The sequence below is a fragment of the Rhyacophila brunnea genome, unplaced genomic scaffold (genome assembly GCF_057557595.1).
Source record: "Rhyacophila brunnea isolate RB1 unplaced genomic scaffold, BYU_Rbru_1.0 scaffold_2, whole genome shotgun sequence".
Lineage (NCBI taxonomy): Eukaryota > Metazoa > Arthropoda > Insecta > Trichoptera > Rhyacophilidae > Rhyacophila > Rhyacophila brunnea.
Window position 1 is genome coordinate 56,310,933 of NW_028232859.1, and position 19,934 is coordinate 56,330,866.

At 32.1% G+C, this 19,934-nt stretch overlaps 1 protein-coding gene across 4 annotated transcripts in view; it reads left to right on the plus strand.

The window, feature by feature from the left end:
• The window catches only part of LOC147072563 (potassium voltage-gated channel subfamily KQT member 1-like), a 524,358-nt gene that overhangs the window by 443,107 nt on the left and 61,317 nt on the right, over nucleotides 1-19,934 (plus strand). For all 4 annotated transcript variants that reach the window (XM_085946963.1, XM_085946961.1, XM_085946962.1 and 1 more), the window contains exon 10: nucleotides 5,809-5,996. In XM_085946963.1, coding sequence (XP_085803089.1) covers nucleotides 5,809-5,996 — 188 coding nt within the window. The remainder of the gene's footprint in view (nucleotides 1-5,808; nucleotides 5,997-19,934) is intronic.

Consider the following 19,934-nt stretch of genomic DNA (forward strand, 5'->3'; position numbering starts at 1 on the left):
ATCTAGTATTAATAAAGGTCAACATGATTAAACGTAAATCAATCATTACACATATTTGATATTCAAACGATTTTCACAGAAGGTCTCACTCATTTGTTTACACAATCAGTTAATTACCATTTCGATGGAACATCGCCAATATTACTGACCCATACTAAGTTTATTATATTTCGGACATTTTCTGAATTTATCGATCATATTTTTGTTTTTGTCCTAGATATTTTTATGAATCATTGAATAATTGTAAATTTATAAGAAAAAAACGCATAAAGACAAATCAACACGACATACATAAATCATCAATGACAAACTTATCACCCCATTCTTCGTACCTACTCTTTTTTATCAAAATTCTGATGCCGAAGTAAGTTCCTATACTTACTTCAAAATGTTTACACTTGAAAGTATTATCACAATTACGATGGTATACAAAATAAAGGTCATCTAGAGCAGGGCTTTCCATTTTACCACGTTTTTATTAGCTCGTATTCTTGTTTGTCCAAGATTTGTATTGGACGATTGAAGATTTTTAACTAACTTCCCGACTAGCTAGACATTTGAAACTTTTAGAATGTATCAGAACACGATTACAATGCATTCTTTTAATACTTTTAGCCATCTTTAAGCAGAATTGAATACATTTTCAGCTTATTTTGTTTTGTATGGAAAGTTATTTCGGAAAAAAATCGTTAAAAGTAAAACACTATTATTGGTTGCTAAAGGGGTCCTAGCAACTAAATTATTAATATATACGTGCGTTACTATGGAAATCAATATGAAATGTCAAAATGAGATTTCAGTATTCAGTATTTCTATCAAGTACAAAAAAATATTTATTAATACATAGAATTGTCAAGTTTATATGATTCAACAGAAAATTTAAAAACGTGGTATATAAAAAGTTCTTTTTATCTTGTAATTATTTTTTATTATGGCACACTATAGTCTATATACCACACATTCCCAAACTTCTTCGAGTCGTGGCCCCATTTTATAGAAGCAAAGTGACCCGCGACCCCGATAAATTAAAAAAGCTTTTTTAACACAATCATTTTGTAAGATACGTACAGATGTATTCCACGGTGAAATGTTCAACGAAGAACTCGTCATTTGATAGAATGTTATACGAACTCATGTTTCACGTACTGCGGCGCACGAATAAGTGTCCCACGATGAACTGCATACGTACAACTTACATTTGTAACCGAGTTAGGAAGGGGGAGAGAAAAAAGTGTTACAGAACGGCCCTTGCCCAATGTGGATACAATTTTCTCAACATAATTTGAAAATTAATTAAATAAACTATGTTAGGTACTTACAACTTTCATATTATATTTTTTATATTTTAGTAGGTAGGTACAAAAAAGCGTTATTTTGAGTGTAAATAATGACATTATCATCATTGGGTAATCACATACGATCTCCGTTAATTCTGACACTTCAAATCCCGGTATTCCGTGATCAAGAAATCAAGCGAAATCCCGGAATTTTAAGCTCTCTTTTGAATGCATAAATAATTTGTTTTATTGTACAAATAAATTAATTACAATTGTCTATTCATAGTAACATAACATGACAAGTACTTCATATCTACGTCAGTATTTTTTTTGTAACATAATGTTGTTATATTCTTTTTGGATTGTTATTCATGTTTGCATAGTATAAGTATAATAGAACGACAGGCAGTAGCGAAGGGTGGAGGGAGGCTGTTAAGATTTGCCATAAATAGTACACATTAAACTTTGTTAGTCATGCGTTTTTTTTTTATTGAACTGACTACGATTTACAGATTGTGTTGGTTAGTTTATAAAAATCTATGAATCCCTACCTAAACCAAAACTTAAAAGTTTTGGTATATTTTGGACGATACGACAAAATTGTGCACATTTTTTCATTCATACGTATTTGTTTTCGTTGATGGGTCATTTTTTTAGGTTCAAAATATTATTCTATATTAAAATATATAATGTTATGTATGATTTAATTTCATAATTTTAGATATTTTATAGATATATGAGTACTTTTGACTATTATCTATTATGGCTTGGTTTTCGCGGGGTTCAATTGAATTTTAAAAACTAACCAATACCACCTATAAATTGTAGTAATATTTCAATGAAAACAAATGCAAACGACTGAAAAAGTTTAATGTGAACCATTTATGGCGGATCTAACCAAACTACCTCCACCCTTCGACAGGATTTTGTCTACTCAAGAACGTCTACTTAAAAGAATTAGGAAGACCTTCCTATATTGGTCTTAACTTATTCTTCTTTTTCTTTCGATCATGTCCGATCCTAATAGGATCATATGGGCCTCCACAGAGTAGAGGTTTGTATTGACAGATTTTGTTTTTTACGACATATTGATGTCAGCCACTTACTTGCTCAACCTATTAGGTCCATACCCTGACACACACAAATTGAAAAACAATATGTGTACTTACCAGACTCAGGATTAGAACCTGTGACCCACGGCGTTATAGTCCAACGCTTAAGCCGCGCGGCCACCGTGGGAGTTTCATTCATTAAAAATCATATGCGAATAAAGTGTCACTGATATAAGAAAAGAATAGATCTCATCAAGTAAAATACAGGCACAAAATTCAACTGAGGAAATTTCTACGTGTAGTACTAGGTAAATCGAATCTCTTCCTATATGAGTTATGTAAATAGGCTCGTTTCGTACGATATTGGTTCGGACGCTATTTTCTGTGCAAATCACGAGAGGCATTATGGTCTGAGCTAACATAAAATATTTTCTTTGTCGGGGTGATAAGCTCGAAGCTCCGCTTCTTTTTCTTTCTTTGGAGGTTCGCAGCGCGGGCGGAAATTGTCGAATCCAGCGGTAATGCTTGTACAACGCTGTACAGAGACGTGACTTTATTATCGAAAATCGGAATTTTTTCGTTGTTTTTACACAACTTCATGCAATTTAACTATCTTGCTCTCAAAATCGCGACGCCAGATATCTCTATGGTTGAAAATAAATTCTTATTCTTATGGTTTATCTTCATTTGATAAAGTTTCGTCTCCGGTATTTTTCGATATAAGTACAAGTATATTTTTCATTGAATTTTTATCAAGACAAAATAACATTTATAATAAATTTATACTGTTATATAATGTTTAAGGATTCACGGTTGTCTTTTATCGTAGTAGATTTTTGGGTTTCCATCGTGTGTCCTTCTTCCTTCTTTACTCGACGTTACGGGATCGTTGCAGAGGCCATTATCAAGAGATGATATGTTTTATGATGAAAATGTAGTGTAGGTATGTGAATGTGAACGTTGCTCTAAAAATTTCAAAAGGAATCCGATTAGCTAAGAGCAAACGTTGCTCAGAGTAATCTGTCAATCGTTACGACCAGGGATACCGGCTCGAATATTGGATTTTGCTGATAGTGCCGGAAGCCATGACGTTTTTAACCGTAATCCATCATCCCTATTAATATTTTCAGGGTTTCTATGGATTTCAATGGCCATGGCCTCCTTTACCAATCGTGCGAAATATCCTTTATTCCGACCCAATATCTTGGTTTCAATGTCAAATTTGTGTCCTGTATCCATCGAGTGCTCGGCAATTGCCGACAGCCGAATTCCAATATAAGAATTCAAGTATATTTGAGGGATTTTAGTTTCATATTATTTAACATTTGTTGGGTTCAGTCAATATATTTGCGATTTGGCAATTCATTTGGCGATTCATTTTCTTAAAACATAGACGTGTATGCTATCTTAATACCGAAAATACCGGTATATTGGATTTTTGAAACCGGTATTTCGGTATCGATAAATAATTGAATACCGGGTTGGAAATACTGGTATTGCTAACTCTAGTCCCCACATCCTAAAATCCCCCGGCCAGGATCTTTGGCGGACCCCCCTACATATCACTAAGTTTAATGGCATGTGTGACGCACAACAGAAGCATTTTAAAAATTATGTTAGATGTAAAAGTAAGGGCCTTCAGTTTATTTTTAGGGATTTTATGTAGTTTTATTACATCTACTTACTTGAATTATGTAGTTGTTAAGTGTCAACACAAAACAATCAAATTGCATTTAACAACCTCATTTTTTAAATGTAAAATTCTCTCCCGTGAAATAGCTTGGCGACTTTTTTTACCTACTATTAGAGCAAATTTGTGATGTGTGTTTATCTTAAATATCTGATCGACCCGCCATGCCGCCCCCCTCCCCTAAGCCCGGACCCCTAGGCTAGAGCCCTTTCAGTCTTTCCCCTTGTAAGGGCCATGCTATTAACTGTACTGGCCGGTACTGTTTACTATAGCAGTAGAGAAGGGCGAAGGTAGGCTGTTAAGATCATACATAAATAGTCTACGATAAACTTTGTCAGTCATAAGTATTTATTTTCATTGAACTAAGTCTACAGTTTACAGATGGCGTAGGTTAGATTTGTAAAATTTAATTAAACACGGTGAAAACAAACATATGTAATAGATAATAGTCAAAAAATACTCGTCTCTCTATAAAATATCTAAAATTATGCCATTAAACCATATATTATATTGGATATTTTATAGATAGAATAATATTTTTTTATGTACTATGGTTTGTTTGAGGCAGGGCTTAATGAGTTTAAAAAAACTATCCAACAACATGTGTAATATGCATTCTTAATTCATTGAAAACAAAATATAAGTATGAACGAAAAAGTGTGCACTATTTTGTCGTATCGCCCACAACATACCAAAACTATTATGGTTTGGTTGGAAGAGGTTTAATTGATTTTTAAAAACTAACCAACACCATCTGTAAATTAGTGTAGTCATCGTTAAATAAAAACAAATAAGAATGACTGACAAAGTTTAATGTCCACTATTTATGTCGGATCTTAACAGCCTACCTCCACCCTTCGCCACTGCTGTATAGGAGCAAATATTGTGTTTTATGTGAAAAATAAAATTTTATATAAGACATTTTAAATTTTAAAAGTGAAATATTATCATCATAAATATAAGCGCCCACGATTAGCGATGACACTACGCCATATATATATATATATATTTTTTTTTTTTAGATAATCTGTCATTGAGTTAATAATGTGTGTTATTTAAAATTGGAATTTGGCGTAGCATAAAATGTTACACACACACACTTTTAATACATATATAGTTTTTTTGTTGTTGTGTTAACTGTAAATTCATGCTGAAAAAGCTTTTTATTATTAATTTTAATAAAGCATAATTTTAAAGTACTAATTCCACTTTTATTTAAATTTATCAAACTGAACCAGTATGTAGTGTCAATGTCCCTCTGATGCGAACGAAACTAGTTCAGTTAACTATTTAATAACAGTGAAATTAGTATTAACAATTGCATTTTATTAAATTTAAAAACACCTATATAGTTTATGAATTTACAAATGTTTACATCAAAATCATCAGGCTGTATTAATCCATTATTGATTTCATTTCTATTGCTCATGCTGTATATACATAACTTAACATCTTGTCGATTCATCGGCCTTTGGTTTTATCTTTCAGATGTTTCCCACTCATTATGTACCACGACTAATGTTGCCCAGTAATCGCACCGTGATACTTGAACATTTGCATTAATTATGGCTTACAACAATCTCTGTTACATCAAAAAACTACCTTTCTTTACCACATTATTAAATTGTTTCATTTTATCCCATAACATTGTGTTATACTCAGTGTACACGTTCCGTATCATGCAATACTACATTCTACATATCTAAACGCATCTTTTACATGGTGACCATAGGTCGTGTGTATAGGATAAGATAAAACGGAACTAACGAAATGTTTTATCGTTTTACAGGCGAGCGCCAATGTCTTCCAGCTTCAAGCACAACGCGTCATTCGTGTCGCGACTGCCCACCATCCGGCGCCACAAGAGCACCTCGCTGCATTCGCCCGCACTGCACGGAGGCGTCGGAAAGGGCTCCGCTCCGCCCTTGCGGGGGCCCCGGCCCTTCCACGACATGAACGCCAGCGCCGAAAATCTAGGTGGGTACTGACATTCCGCCTAGTTTCATACGAAACTAAAAATATTTATTACACAGTTCCCAAATTGTTTTGTCTTTACCAATGATCAAATTATTACTATGCCATTGATAGATTATACATAGATATAACATGAAAAATACAACATAGTAAAAAAAACAAGCAGTATTTTCACACTATGCTATTATAATGTGCTTGCAGAAATATTTGTAGAATTCAAAATTAAGGACTACTATCCACATTTGCCTACAAATGTTCATTAGAGCTATATGACAACGCGTCATATTTATATTTGTATATAAAAGAAAAAATATGTTTATTTGATTTCCTTTTCCAACTTGGCCCTAGCTGACATCTACGTATTATAAAAAATACAAAGTTCATTTTGTTCAAATTAACTTTACTGCCAATTCTAATTTTGAATTTTCACGACAGATAAAGTTTGCATATTTTGGATTCGATGTTAATTTCTTTTGGTTGACTTGGCTGTCAGAATTATTTTTATTCTGACATATTGTACATCTAGTTATAGATCTTTTAATATTGAAGAATGTAATTGTTATTGTTTTGTTAAATAAGATAAATGTATATCGATCAATGAAGCAACCTCGTGAAAAGCCGGATACTTCAGCTAGCTTACTTCTTTTATATAAGTATTGCAATATGCAAAAACCGATAAAAAAATCGTTATTTTACCAGTACAATTATTAGGTTACTTTCATTTTTTTTACATATTTATATGACGTATCAAGCGGACAGATCTATGCAATTATATATTTACATTAAACGTAATGCTTATTCTTGAAGAATGTTCATTCCTGTTGTTTTTTATACATTGCGATCTGTCATTTATTATTAATATTATTGATATATTTTTATTTTCAAAATAAAACATTCGCGTGCCACGCAAAATCATCTCGCGTGCCATAGGTTCACCACCACTGGTATATACCATATACTCGTAGATAGCATAGTCATTTTTTTTGTATTTGTCTTATCTAAGTATAATTCACCAATGGTAAGTTCTCCATACATTCGTTCTTTTAAGTTGGAGTGTAAACTTTCTAATTATCATAATATTATAATGTTGGTAAAATAATTAATCATTCTGTGTGCGAAAGTGAAACAAAGATAATTCAAAAATGGGAAGTTAAATATTATGTAAAATGAAGGAAATCAACAGTTCCGAATAAATTATTAAATTTTCAACAGAAACATGGGAGTTTACCTTCTCCTTTGACTTATAAATATAAACAGTGATTTAAACCATTCCCTTTTACACACAGCATGGTTATCAAGGTTATTACAATCTTGACTTTGAATTGTTATAATACGGACTAAAATGCATTCTTTTCAATTTAAAAGAACATCTAAATGTGGATATGATCACATTACTACATTGTTTGGTCTTCTCAGTGATTGTTATTATGTTATTAACACATCAATCCATGATCAACGGTAACTCTTTACAATCATGTCTTATCATTCGCCACAGATTTCATTTGGTTTTTGGATTGATCATTCATCTGTGAATGCGTTTGTGTGTAACATGAGTGGTGTGTGGGACTCTTTATTTTGACGATGTCGAGAATGGAGAATTGTAGTGACAAAACGTTATTTGTATATCATAACTTTTGTGATGTTACAGGAAAATATTGTTTATTATTTAAATACAGTATATTACAATAATATCGCCTGTCAAATTTACACATCTTTAATTAAAAACAAAATAATCTAATTGCTTCGACATATGGGGGAATTGTGTTAATTAACAGTGGCGTGTTTTGTTCATAAGATATTCATAAAACTCTACGATGAAAAGCACCATGTGCATAAATACACTCATATAAAATTACCGGAGTCTAGTTATTAGCTGTTATTTTCTAACTACAAACCATGAACAGACTTTGAAATGCAACAGGTGTGTTTTAATGCCACATAATTTATCGTGCATTCAGAATATTTAAAAAGATTTTATATGCATTTGAATAACCTAAATTACGAAGAAAAATCTAACAGTATAATATTTAATTCACAATATTAGCTATAGATATATAATTTAAGATCGTAATTGACTAAAGACTAACAAAACATTGTGGTTAAATTAATTAATGTTGATTATGCATACAATCTATCTATATGATGGGATGTATAAAACTGTATTTCCATGGCGTATAAGAAAATAATTTACCTTTTCAAGGCAAAGCCATACTAAAAGTAATCAGGTATTTTATACTAATAATTCAATAAGTATGTTATATACATAAGGTATTTGCATGAAAGCTCATTAGTACGGATTGCATACAATATTGTGGGAAATTAATATACATGAATGTTATATATGTTTAAATACTGCAAATAAATACTATTATGACAACTAGGCAATACCAAGTCGATAGAGATTATGGGGAATGGGACAATTGGGCGCCGCACTGACAAATAAAATAAATAAACGTTTTATACAGAAAGTAGACGATTAATTTTATACATTTTCTATCTACTACTTAGTAGTTTTAATATTTCTTCTCTTAACATAATGTTTTTTATTGCGGATTGAGAATTATAACGCCTGAGGCTTTATATAAAAATAAAAGAACTCTTCTCGTCGGAACTTAAACACATCATTATTTTAGTATATATATTTATCGTGTATATACCTATAATTCATGAACGTCTTTTTATTTTCGAATATTATTTGATTACGTGGCGCCCAGTTGTCCTAGCGCCCATTTCTCCTAGACCCAGATTAAGAGATTAAGACTCTGGGAGAGGGCAAAAAGTTTCTTTATTAGTGGGATAACGACGAATGAAATTTCTGATAGGCTTAGTACCAGATATTTACCACTGTACATCTGAGAACTGTGTTGTAATAGTATAACATTCTTGTATATTCATCAATTCTTATACAGCTTTGATGATCACTAACCTCCGCTACGCTGAAAGAAGAAGAAGTTGTAGGATAAGAGTTAGAATGACGACAAGTATATTATTTTGTTGTATCATCTGTTGTTTTCCTTAGTTTTAATATCATGTTTGTGTAAATTCATGTTATTTTTGCAATTCAGGGTAATAAATTGGAGAGCGAGATAGGGTGCCGCTTGGCATTTGAGTGAAGCGAGACGTGTCGAGGTAGCGACGAAAAGTCTAGAATTATTTATTACCCCCAGGCCTGTTACTCCGTCTCATTAAGGATTGTATTACACCCGTCAAACAGTGCGGCCTGTCAAATAATTATTTTCCATCCCTTCCGCCATCGAAATATTTGACAAACAATAATTTGACAACTGTAAATATCATTTCGCACGACCCCCGACGGTGCCTTATAAAGAGTGTAGGTATAAAAGTAAAATTTTCACATCATTTTGACACTGTTTACGGATAGATACCGTATATATTTTTTGCCATTATAGCTATGCTTTCTTAGTATTGCAGCCTTTTGAATGAAGAATGAAATAATATCAACAACGGACGGGGTGAATAAAAATAACTGCTTATTTCAAACTTGTATTTTTAAAAGTCAATACTTATACCTAATAAGAATTTACTGATAAAAGTGTCAAGTAAATAAAAAAAAAATCGTCCTTATTTTATTCACCTTGCCCGATATCTACTATTTAAGCTTTTCTACCTGTACTATCAAACGATTCAGTAATACAACTATCATTCAAATACAACTGTATGCCTTCCGTAAATTATTATTCATATTTAATCAACAGAATGTTTTTTGTAGTGAATTTTCCAAATTATGTATATTTTGTACCTGTAGGTAATCCATCTTTTTCAGAAAAATACATATTATTTTGAGATAGTCTTAAGTAATTACCAACCACTATTAATTATTTAAAAATATCACTATACATTGCATTAGTGTATGTTTTCATATACGGTTACTCATGTAAGTTGTATGTATACAGTTGGCCGTAGGACACTTCTTTGTGAGCCGTTGTACTTGAAACATATTGCGTTCGTATAGCATTTAATCAAATGACGAGTAAGTTGATCGTTGAACATTTCACCGTGGAGTAATTTGTACAAACAGTAATATTCCAAATATTAGATTCAATACGAATGTTATGAGATATATTTATTAGTTTTAAATAATTTAATAATGAAACTACATAAATATATACGATATGATTGTAATTCTAATTTAGTTACCTACATAATTTTTCTGTATTTACGATGGTTTCATTGCATATTTTTAAGTGTTTTATTTAAGTTAACCGAAATAACAATAAGTATGTACCTAAATTATAATCCTACAATCATATCGTATATATTTATGAAGTTTCAACATTAAATTATTTAAAACCAATGAAGACATCTCATGAAATTCGTATTGGATCTAATAGTTATAACATTATTGTTTGCAAACTAGTACCGTATTTTGTAACATATCTACGTACAAATTACTCCACGGTTAAATGTTCAACGAACAACTAGTGATTTGATTAAATGCTATACGAACAAATGTTTCAAGGACAACGGCTCACGAAGAAGTGTCCTACGGTCAATTGTATACGTTCAAATTTTCGGACACGTTCATATACTACCAGTGATTGGGTAATAATTCATATTTTATTAGGACAATGAATCATGATACAAAACATTCCAATTTAATTAATTATTGAGAAACGTATACTCGTTTATTAATATTAACTATAAAACCCTTTATACAATTTTTAAGAATAGTTAACAATTAAATAACATGTTCAAATTTCTTATTTACACTATAATGTGATTTTAATTGACTAGTAAACAACGAATTGCTTAATGATCTGACAACAAATTTTAAAGCAATAAAAACGAGTATATTTTTCTAAACTACCAATTAAAATAAATATATAGTAGGTACTATTAAAAAAGAAATAATGAAATCGCCCAAAATGGAGCGATGGATCAGAGATGTGTATATACTTATTATAGTGCCACTTCACAGTGTGTGGATAAACAATTTAAATTTGGCTTCAGTAAGTTTAAGTAGATATTTGCTCACCACAAGCTTTCTTGAATAATTTTATGAACACTACTAAAGGAATGTTACTGATCCTTGATTTTAATATTGAGATATCGATACTGTAGTTAGAACTATTTTTACTGCACTTGGGTTGACAATTGCTTTTGAAAAACACCACATGTTTAGTTATTTAAGAATTCAAAAATTGTAATAATATTATGAACAGATGGAAAAAGAACTCGACTTAAAACATTTATCGCATAATTTGGGTAGGTAATCAACGTTCAAAAATTAGCTTACTTTAAAAAACAAAAAATACATAATTGTAATCCATGAATTAACTGCCACGTCTCCAAGTTTCCGTCTATATCAGAGATTCTTAACCTTTCTTGATTCAAAAAAGCCTTAAAATATTATTTATCAGATCTCAGATAACCTAGTTAACACACATAATATATTTATTATATTTAGCAGGATTAAAAAAATACAACAATTTTCACGTGGTTTTATATTTATTTAATTGTTTTTATATAAAATTTCTTCACGCAAATACCTATATTTAACTAAACTTAGAAAAAAATGTTTATTGTTTTAATTATTAATAGAACACCTAAGTAATAAAAAATGTATTTTTTTCGAATAAATTAGGCATTTCTCATGGAACCCTGATTATGAATCACTTAATATGTGTAAGTGTATATAAATATAGTTTAATTATGAACCGACTAACTACTACGAATATTAATATTTTTGTAATCCTATAACTGTACAAAAAAAAATCTACAGATGGATAAATATTTATTTTTTTGTCGTTTACCTTGAGAAATACAATTTTCTTAAGTGTTGTTTAACAAAGTCGAACAAAATAAAGTTGTTTTAGATGCCATACTTTCTGATAAATTATGTGTCTGTGATTGTTCGAAAAGTAACTAATTTTGGAACTTTTCGATGCCCTGTGTGTGATAAATGATAAGCGAAAGTTCATTTTTTTGTCGTTGTTTTTTGCGCTTGAACGCCAAAACACGAAACTCAACGGAAAAGCGTTGTCGATCGACTTCAAAAAGAAAACCCTCCCAGAAAATTAGCCCCATTGACTGAGAGTACCTAATATTTTTTTATATAACGAAAATCAATTGGAAGGTTGTATACTAATTCTATTATAATGGTCTACATGTGATTCGGAATGAGTCATTCAGCATATTCAAGACTATAGATGTGTATTTAGTTACTAACATAGACCATTTAATTATATTATTTATAATAATATCTATTAAATTAATCTATTATATTGAGTAATTATATACGAATCTCATTTTAAAAAAAACTCAGTTTTACCTTCAATGGTGACACATTTTATCCGGTGGAGTAGGTAGTATTTCTCTCTATCAGTAAAACATCATAAACTACAACATAAATAAAATATTACGCTATCATATTCTCTATAATACTAAAATTGATAAGTGGGTATAATTTATAAAGATATTTCAAAGATTTCTGGTTGGGTAGGTATTCACTTAACTAAATTCGGTGCAGTTTCAGAATCAATTTTTAAAATCATTTTTTCATAGCTTTTCACATCGCTGCCAATCTTCAGTATAATATATTGGGTGTATATCTAGAGTTTAAAAATACTTTCAGGTGTTCTCTAAGAACCAAAACTTGGGCCCAATCGTGTTCTTTATAAATTTGTTGTAGCTATTGTGAAAATTACAGATGGAATAAAATTTTTATTCGTGGCAGATAATATAATTGGCTATATTTGCCTTTTTTAATTAATAAACTATTTATTTCAATTAATAATATAGTATTTTTATAAAATATAACATATTTTATATATTGGCAACACACATTCTTAGATATTGTTGGTCCCGAGAGTTCAGCAGTCTTTAAAAACTACAGGCGCTTTTTCTCATGCATTGCGCTGTATAATACGCCCAATTAAGACAAGGTGTGGTGTAAGGTAGACTTCGTTGGTTGTTTATATTGTAATGTTAGTTTTAGTATATATGTACGTATCTATAGTTTATGAAGATGCTGGAATATAAAACACCCAGGTCATATATGATGAATTATGAGGAAATGTGTATGTAAAATTCCAATCGATTTAAATTGAGAATGTTTAAAAAGAGTAGTCTGAAACCGATTAGGGAAAGAGGGTGTAGGCATCCCCAGGCCGCCCCCTCCCGTGTGATGTTGACTAGAATTGTGTGTGTTTTCGATCGAATGTCGGGCGTTCGCTTTGTTTGGGTATGGCGCGGTTTGTTGCACGCGCAGTGGCGTCAGCAGGCGGCGGCTCGGGAGGGTCTGGCGGTCGCCTCCAGCTCAACGCCAGCCACAGCGAGGACTCCGTGGCGGAGACCACCCTCTGTAAGAAAAACTCTGACGGTAAGGACCTGCCGACAAATTCACCTCTTGCCTCGATGTCACCCCACCCTTATCGCACGCCTCTGTCGTAAACCTTTTCAAATAAATTCTATTGTTTACTATTTCCAATACAGTGTGGAGAAAAATCAACGACACTTATCTGTGCACTCTCTGTTTGACATATCCATAACACATATAAAATATATTAATAACATACAACTAAATTTTGGTTCGATCGTTAATTTTAGTTTAAAGTTGTTAATAATTTAGTCATCATATTATCAGAAGTGGAGCTATCCCGTATATACTATAGCTATACTCTACGATAGGAATCGATAACTTGATGCCTTCAGGTGATATTAAATGTAACCTCACCAGTGTAAGAGCCGTTTCACACGGGACACCTGTGTCCAGCCACCGGTGTGTCGAGCGGCTGTGTTTACAAATAAATACATGGGCGCGTTCAGATGGAGACTAACGAATGTCACGTTCATTTATATGTAAATACGACATCAAGACACACCGGTGGCTGGAGACAGGTGTCCCGTGTGAAACGGCTCTTACTCTCGTTGATAACATTTTTCCATACGTGTAAAAATAGCTATATGCCAGATTTGCTTTTCCTTAAATCTTGTTAATTTAGATAATTTAGCTTTTTATGTTAATTTGTCAAAAAATATCATTCTGCTCTCGATTTTCAAAAATTGTATTGATGCCTTCATAGCGAAAACGTTGCCAATCTCTGCTTTAGGGGATAGTTCTACCTTTGATACTAGATAACTCGAGTATTATTTTTGGTAAGTAATTAATGATGATATATCTTAATAAGAAACTAGTAGATTATTAAATTATTTTACCATGCAAATACCATTGCAACCAAGAAGGTAAAGAACATACATTTCAAACACTAAAAGTAACCATTTGTTTTACTATAAGGCTGAATTTACAACCTCGCATACACGGTGTTTTACCATGGTAATAAAAATGTGCATATTGCACTGTGTGTACGCAGGTGGTATTTTATATTTTAACAATAAACTCGACACCCACACAGGACTATGTGAGACACTAAAACATAATAAATACAGAGATGTGTCACTGATTTAACTCTATAACTGTATTACTATTTTTTTAGTTAGTTTATTGTAATGCTTTTTAAGTAGAACTTATTGTCTAATGTAAAAAATATATTTGTCATATTAATTGGCGATATTGAATGTTGTAAAAATGTTATAGTTATCTGCATAGTGAACTAGTTAAATACCTCGAGTCAACAGTGTCGTATAACTATAAAATGCATGCATATTAGGTAAATTATCGTGTTGTATAGTGAAGTTACAAAAAAAGTTTTCAGTGCTTTGTGGAAAACTACACTCTGCGCTATGTAAGGATATATTACTATGAGAAAACTATTGTTAATTTTCAGGTACAACTATAAAATCTGCTATTAACCTTTTCGCTCTATTATGAAAATTATATACATAATAATAATAATTGCAGTATACATTGATATTATTAGAGTAGACTAGTGAAGGCCATAAAATCTAAATGTGTACCTGCTTACTTACATATGAATCGCAACAGAAAAAAATACGAATACTACTAGATATATTAAGATGTACGAAATCAATTATCTATGCTTTATATAAATTAATATACGAGATTTAAATCCAAATTTAATATGCCAGCGCCATTGAAAAGTTCAAATAAGGCAGTATGATATAGGTTCCTTCCCATGTATAGAGATGTCTTTTTCATTCCAGTGAAGTTGCCTGAATGCCTTCAACGGTAACTGTAAATAGTTTGGGTAAGATTGTATTACCTTGTCGGACGTCTTTGTATATTGAGATTGACAGAAGATGCCGTTACGTTGTTGTATATACTATTTATTTTTGTAAACAACCGCTTTCTTACAGTTTATCTAATTTAATTACGGGTAAATAAATTAGTTTAATGAGTTTAAATCCATACTGTGGTCAATAAATGCACATATTTTTACAAAGTTTTTATTATGTCGTATTCTTATTTGTCCGGTGGTTGTTTATCCAGTACAAATCTTGCAATCGATTTTTAACTAACTTCCCGACTAGCTAGACATTTTAAACTTTTAGAATATATCAGAACACGATGCTAATGCATTCTTTTAAAACTTTTAGCCATCTTTAAGTAGAATTGAGTTCATTTTCAGTTAATTCTGTTTTGTATGAAAAGTTAATTCGGAAGAAATCCGTAATCCAATCCACTATTATTGGTTGCTAGGGGTCTGGGGTCCTAGCAACTAAATTAATAATATATACGTGCGTTACTATGGAAATCAAAATAACATTTCAGTATTATTTCTATCAAGTACACATTTTTTTGATCGTTTAAGCTAGTCAAGTCAAGTTTATATGATTCAACAGAAAATTTAAAAACGTTGTATATAAAAAGTTATTTTTAACTTGTAATTACTTTATATGTCGATAAACGTTAAACTTACATCTTTTATAGAGATTCTACTTGGTGGTAGGTACTTACCAATTTACCTACCCAGTAATAATTTCTTTTTACATGATATGCATATACGTTAAATTTAATATTTTTTTAGTATGTATATTGTCTTAGTAACTGATACTTGAACATGCACATATGTAGTTAAATATACAGAAATTATTTTTCTCCGCTGTCTCAGTTAAATAAAATGATACTTGTTTTATTAATATTATTAAACCGAAAATTTCAATAATAAGATTCTTACATAAATAAGAGTATACCTTAGGTAATAAAGTTTTATAAATCGTTGGAAGTAAAAACATATTCAGTGGCGTAGGCACTTGTGTGTTTTTATTGGTAAATAAACCAGTGCAGCAGTCGAAGTGATTTATTTGTCGTACCCCAATTAAGTGAGAGTCGGGTTGTTTACTAAACCCCAATATTTCATTCTTGGGAGGAGCGAATTTGAATTTTTTTGCTGAACGAGTGGAAAAGCTGCGGCTCTCAGCCTTGTGACCTAACTATGATAGAAATTTTACCGGCACATATTTCATTATTAAAATATAAACTATAAAATATCACCTATTTATTAGCTTAGTTTTTTTTATCCTGCGTATTAAATTGAGCATTAATGTTGGTTAAGTGCGTAGAGCGGCGGTTTGTGAATAAACTATATGAAGCCGTGGGTTGCGGATTCAATATGTATTTAATCCAGTTCAAGAACCTAATGCGTTGAACAAATGGCCAACAACTTTCACTGTGTTGAAGTCCATATTATACTCTGTTTAGGATTGAACGTGGTAATTTTCTTCTCTTTTTACTATGAAGTTAAGTGTGTCGGACATAAGCATTTCAGATTGTATTATGCTATATTAATCACCACCGTTGTCATTATTCAGACAATAATAATTAACGACGAGGGTAATTAGAATATGACACCCACGGTGGCCGCGTGGCTTAAGCGTTGGACTATCACGCCGTGGGCCTCAGGTTCGAATCCTGGGTCTGGCAAGTAGGTACACATATTGTTTTTCAATTTGTGTGTGAGTCAGGGTATGGACCTAATAGGTTGAGCAAGTGGCTGACATCCATTTTTCGTAAAAAAAATAAAATCTGTTAATACAAACCTCTACTCTGTGGAGGCCCATATGATCCTATTAGGATCGGACATGGTCAAAAAAAATTGAATGTACCGATAGATTCACAATCTGCTTATCATTTCGGGCACTGAAACCTTTGGCGGGTCAAGATCTCCTCCAAAAACTCTATTTCCATCCTGCATGATCCAGTGCTGACGCTTTCCAGTTGCTTTCGTCGAGAATCGTTAAATCTCCCGTAGCTCAGTCTAACCATTTTATTTTTATCCGACCATGTCGTCTCTTGCCCTCAGGGAATATATTATAATAATATTATATAGTCCGCCTTGACCACATTGTCGATCCAGTACAGTGTATGCTTATGTCACGTGACGTATTCACCCTCCACGCGTGGTCGGGTTAAAAAATATTAAATAATAACTATTGGTTACCAACTCATTGCAGTATTGACCACTTTCAATACAAATAACATTAAATAACACGGGTATACACCCACATACATATGCACACATATATATATATATATATACACCTTTATATTTTAACTAGAATCAATTAAGTGAGTGAGTTACACCGATGGATTTTCCTTTTTACTTAACTTTAATAATGAAACAACTATACAGTGCATAAAGAAATGGTAAAAAATATTAGATATAACCAGAGAACAGTTTAATAAATATAATTCAGATAGGCTATACTCCATGAAGCGGGTTTTGAATGTGTGAGTCTCACGAAAATGAAACAGAGATTATAGACGTGCAATAGTGTGTGTTGCAACCTTCAAATACACCAATATTGAATGAGCGTCAGTACATAAACCGAGAGCAGTTATCAGAACGAAAGACAAACTTAGAATGGTGTATTCTTGACACGTATTTCAGTTTATTCCATATTCTTCCACACTCGAGATCGGTTACATGTTTCTCCACACCCGTTAAGTATTTCAGTTCCCATTAATTCTTTATTCCTGGAAATAACATATAAATTTATTTTAAGTCAGTTGTAAATTTTCTATGAAACTCGTTTTGATATCCTACTTAAAAACAGTATTTAATAACCAACATCGTTGTGGACATTTTAGTTGATAATAAAAATAGGAAGACTTTTCTTTAATATTTTATCGTTGCATTCTTAAGTTTGCCAACTAATGATATAACATACGACATATAACATAATTAAGATAAAAAGAACTGTTTATATACAACGTTTTTAAATTTTCTGTTGAATCATATAAACTTGACTTGCTAGCTTGAACGATCAAAAAAATTTGTACTTGATAGAAATAATACTGAAATGTCATTTTTATTTCCATAGTAACGCACGTATATATTAATAATTTAGTTGCTAGGACCCCAGACCCCTAGCAACCAATAATAGTGGATTGGATTACGGATTTCTTCCGAAATAACTTTTCATACAAAACAAAATTAACTGAAAATGAATTCAATTCTACTTAAAGATGGCTAAAAGTATTAAAAAAATGCATTGGCACCGTGTTCTGATATATTCTAAAAGTTTCAAATGTCTAGCTAGTCGGGAAGTTAGTTAAAAATCGATTGCAAGATTTGTACTGGATAAACAACCACCGGACAAATAAGACTACGAGCTAAGAAAAACGTGGTAAAATACCGTGCGCTATGGTAATATATGGGATTAAACCTCCCCAAGCAAATACAACAAATCATTGGTGTACGATGCGATGTCACGTCACATCAAATTATCCTAAAAGCTCAGTCCCATTATGTGGTTTTTCACTCATTTTGTAAAACATCTCATGACGGTAGTATGGCGAGTGCTCATCCAAGCATTCTAAAGTTGTAAAGCGTCCATAAATATGGCGACACCGATCCGTCTTTGGTAACTTCTCCCTGACAAATCTATCCCGAGTCTTCTGAATCGAAGATTTATAGTCCAGAGAGTCCCTCGTTCAATTTTGCCCATCTCCATAGAATGTAGAATATATTCTACTTACCACTACTATACCTTACGTAGTGGTGCCGTTCCGTTCACTCGGGCGAACCGCTTCTTGAAATATAGTGCCCAATTTTCTAACTGTAATCATACAACTCAATATTAAATATGAAAATATATTCCCCTCTATTGATCTACCGCGAGCTTTAAAGAGAGAGAGAGTCCTGAAGAAAGCTCTATGTAACTTTAAAGAGAGACTCTTCGGTAGCTGTTTTTCTAATAATTAGAATCTTCTTTACTAACGCCTTCGCTGTAGTACATTCATTTCTATGCCTGATTGCACAACAGATCTCCAGGAATCTTTTCTGCAGTCAGTCACACTTAACTTCTATGCATCCCTCTTCAAGTTGTCTGACCATCGTCTCAATTAGAATTAGTACATTAAAATAATATGTACAAATTTATGAACGTTTTGCGATCACATTATAAGCCCTAGGATCAGTGTTGCCATCTTTTTCTATGCTGATTATAGTACAAAGGCGTAAAAATTATAGTATTTCCAAAAAATATATAGTACAGGAACATTTTTCGTCTTGAATCCTTTAAAATTATAGTATTTTGGTATATTTGGCGTAAAACTATAGTATTTTACATTTTTGGCAGAATTAAAATTATAGTATTGTACTATAATTATAGTACGGTTGGCATCACTGCCTAGGATCCCAGTGGCGCGTCTTATTGACGTGCTGATAAACAACATAAAAAAATGTTTCAATACCCTGTTCGCTAAACTTTATATTATACCAGTGGCGCACCCAGGATTTAATATTGGGGGGGGGCCCAAGGAGGAGACTATAAATTAGTCCTATAGGCTCTTTTTCTTCTTCACATCCTAATTTATCGTTTATTGGTCTTTTGTCTATTGCACTCGGTATACCTACACCATGGTCCCCACACCCTGAAACAGACCCTCAGGCTAGGATATTTGGCGGCCCCCCTACCTACCGCTAAGATTAAAGGCAGTGTGAAAAACTACATTAACGTTTTTCAAATTGTGTTTTAGTTCAAATTAAGGGTACCTACTTATACAGTAAATTATTAGCGATTTTTAATACATCTACTTTAATAATGGAGCAGTCG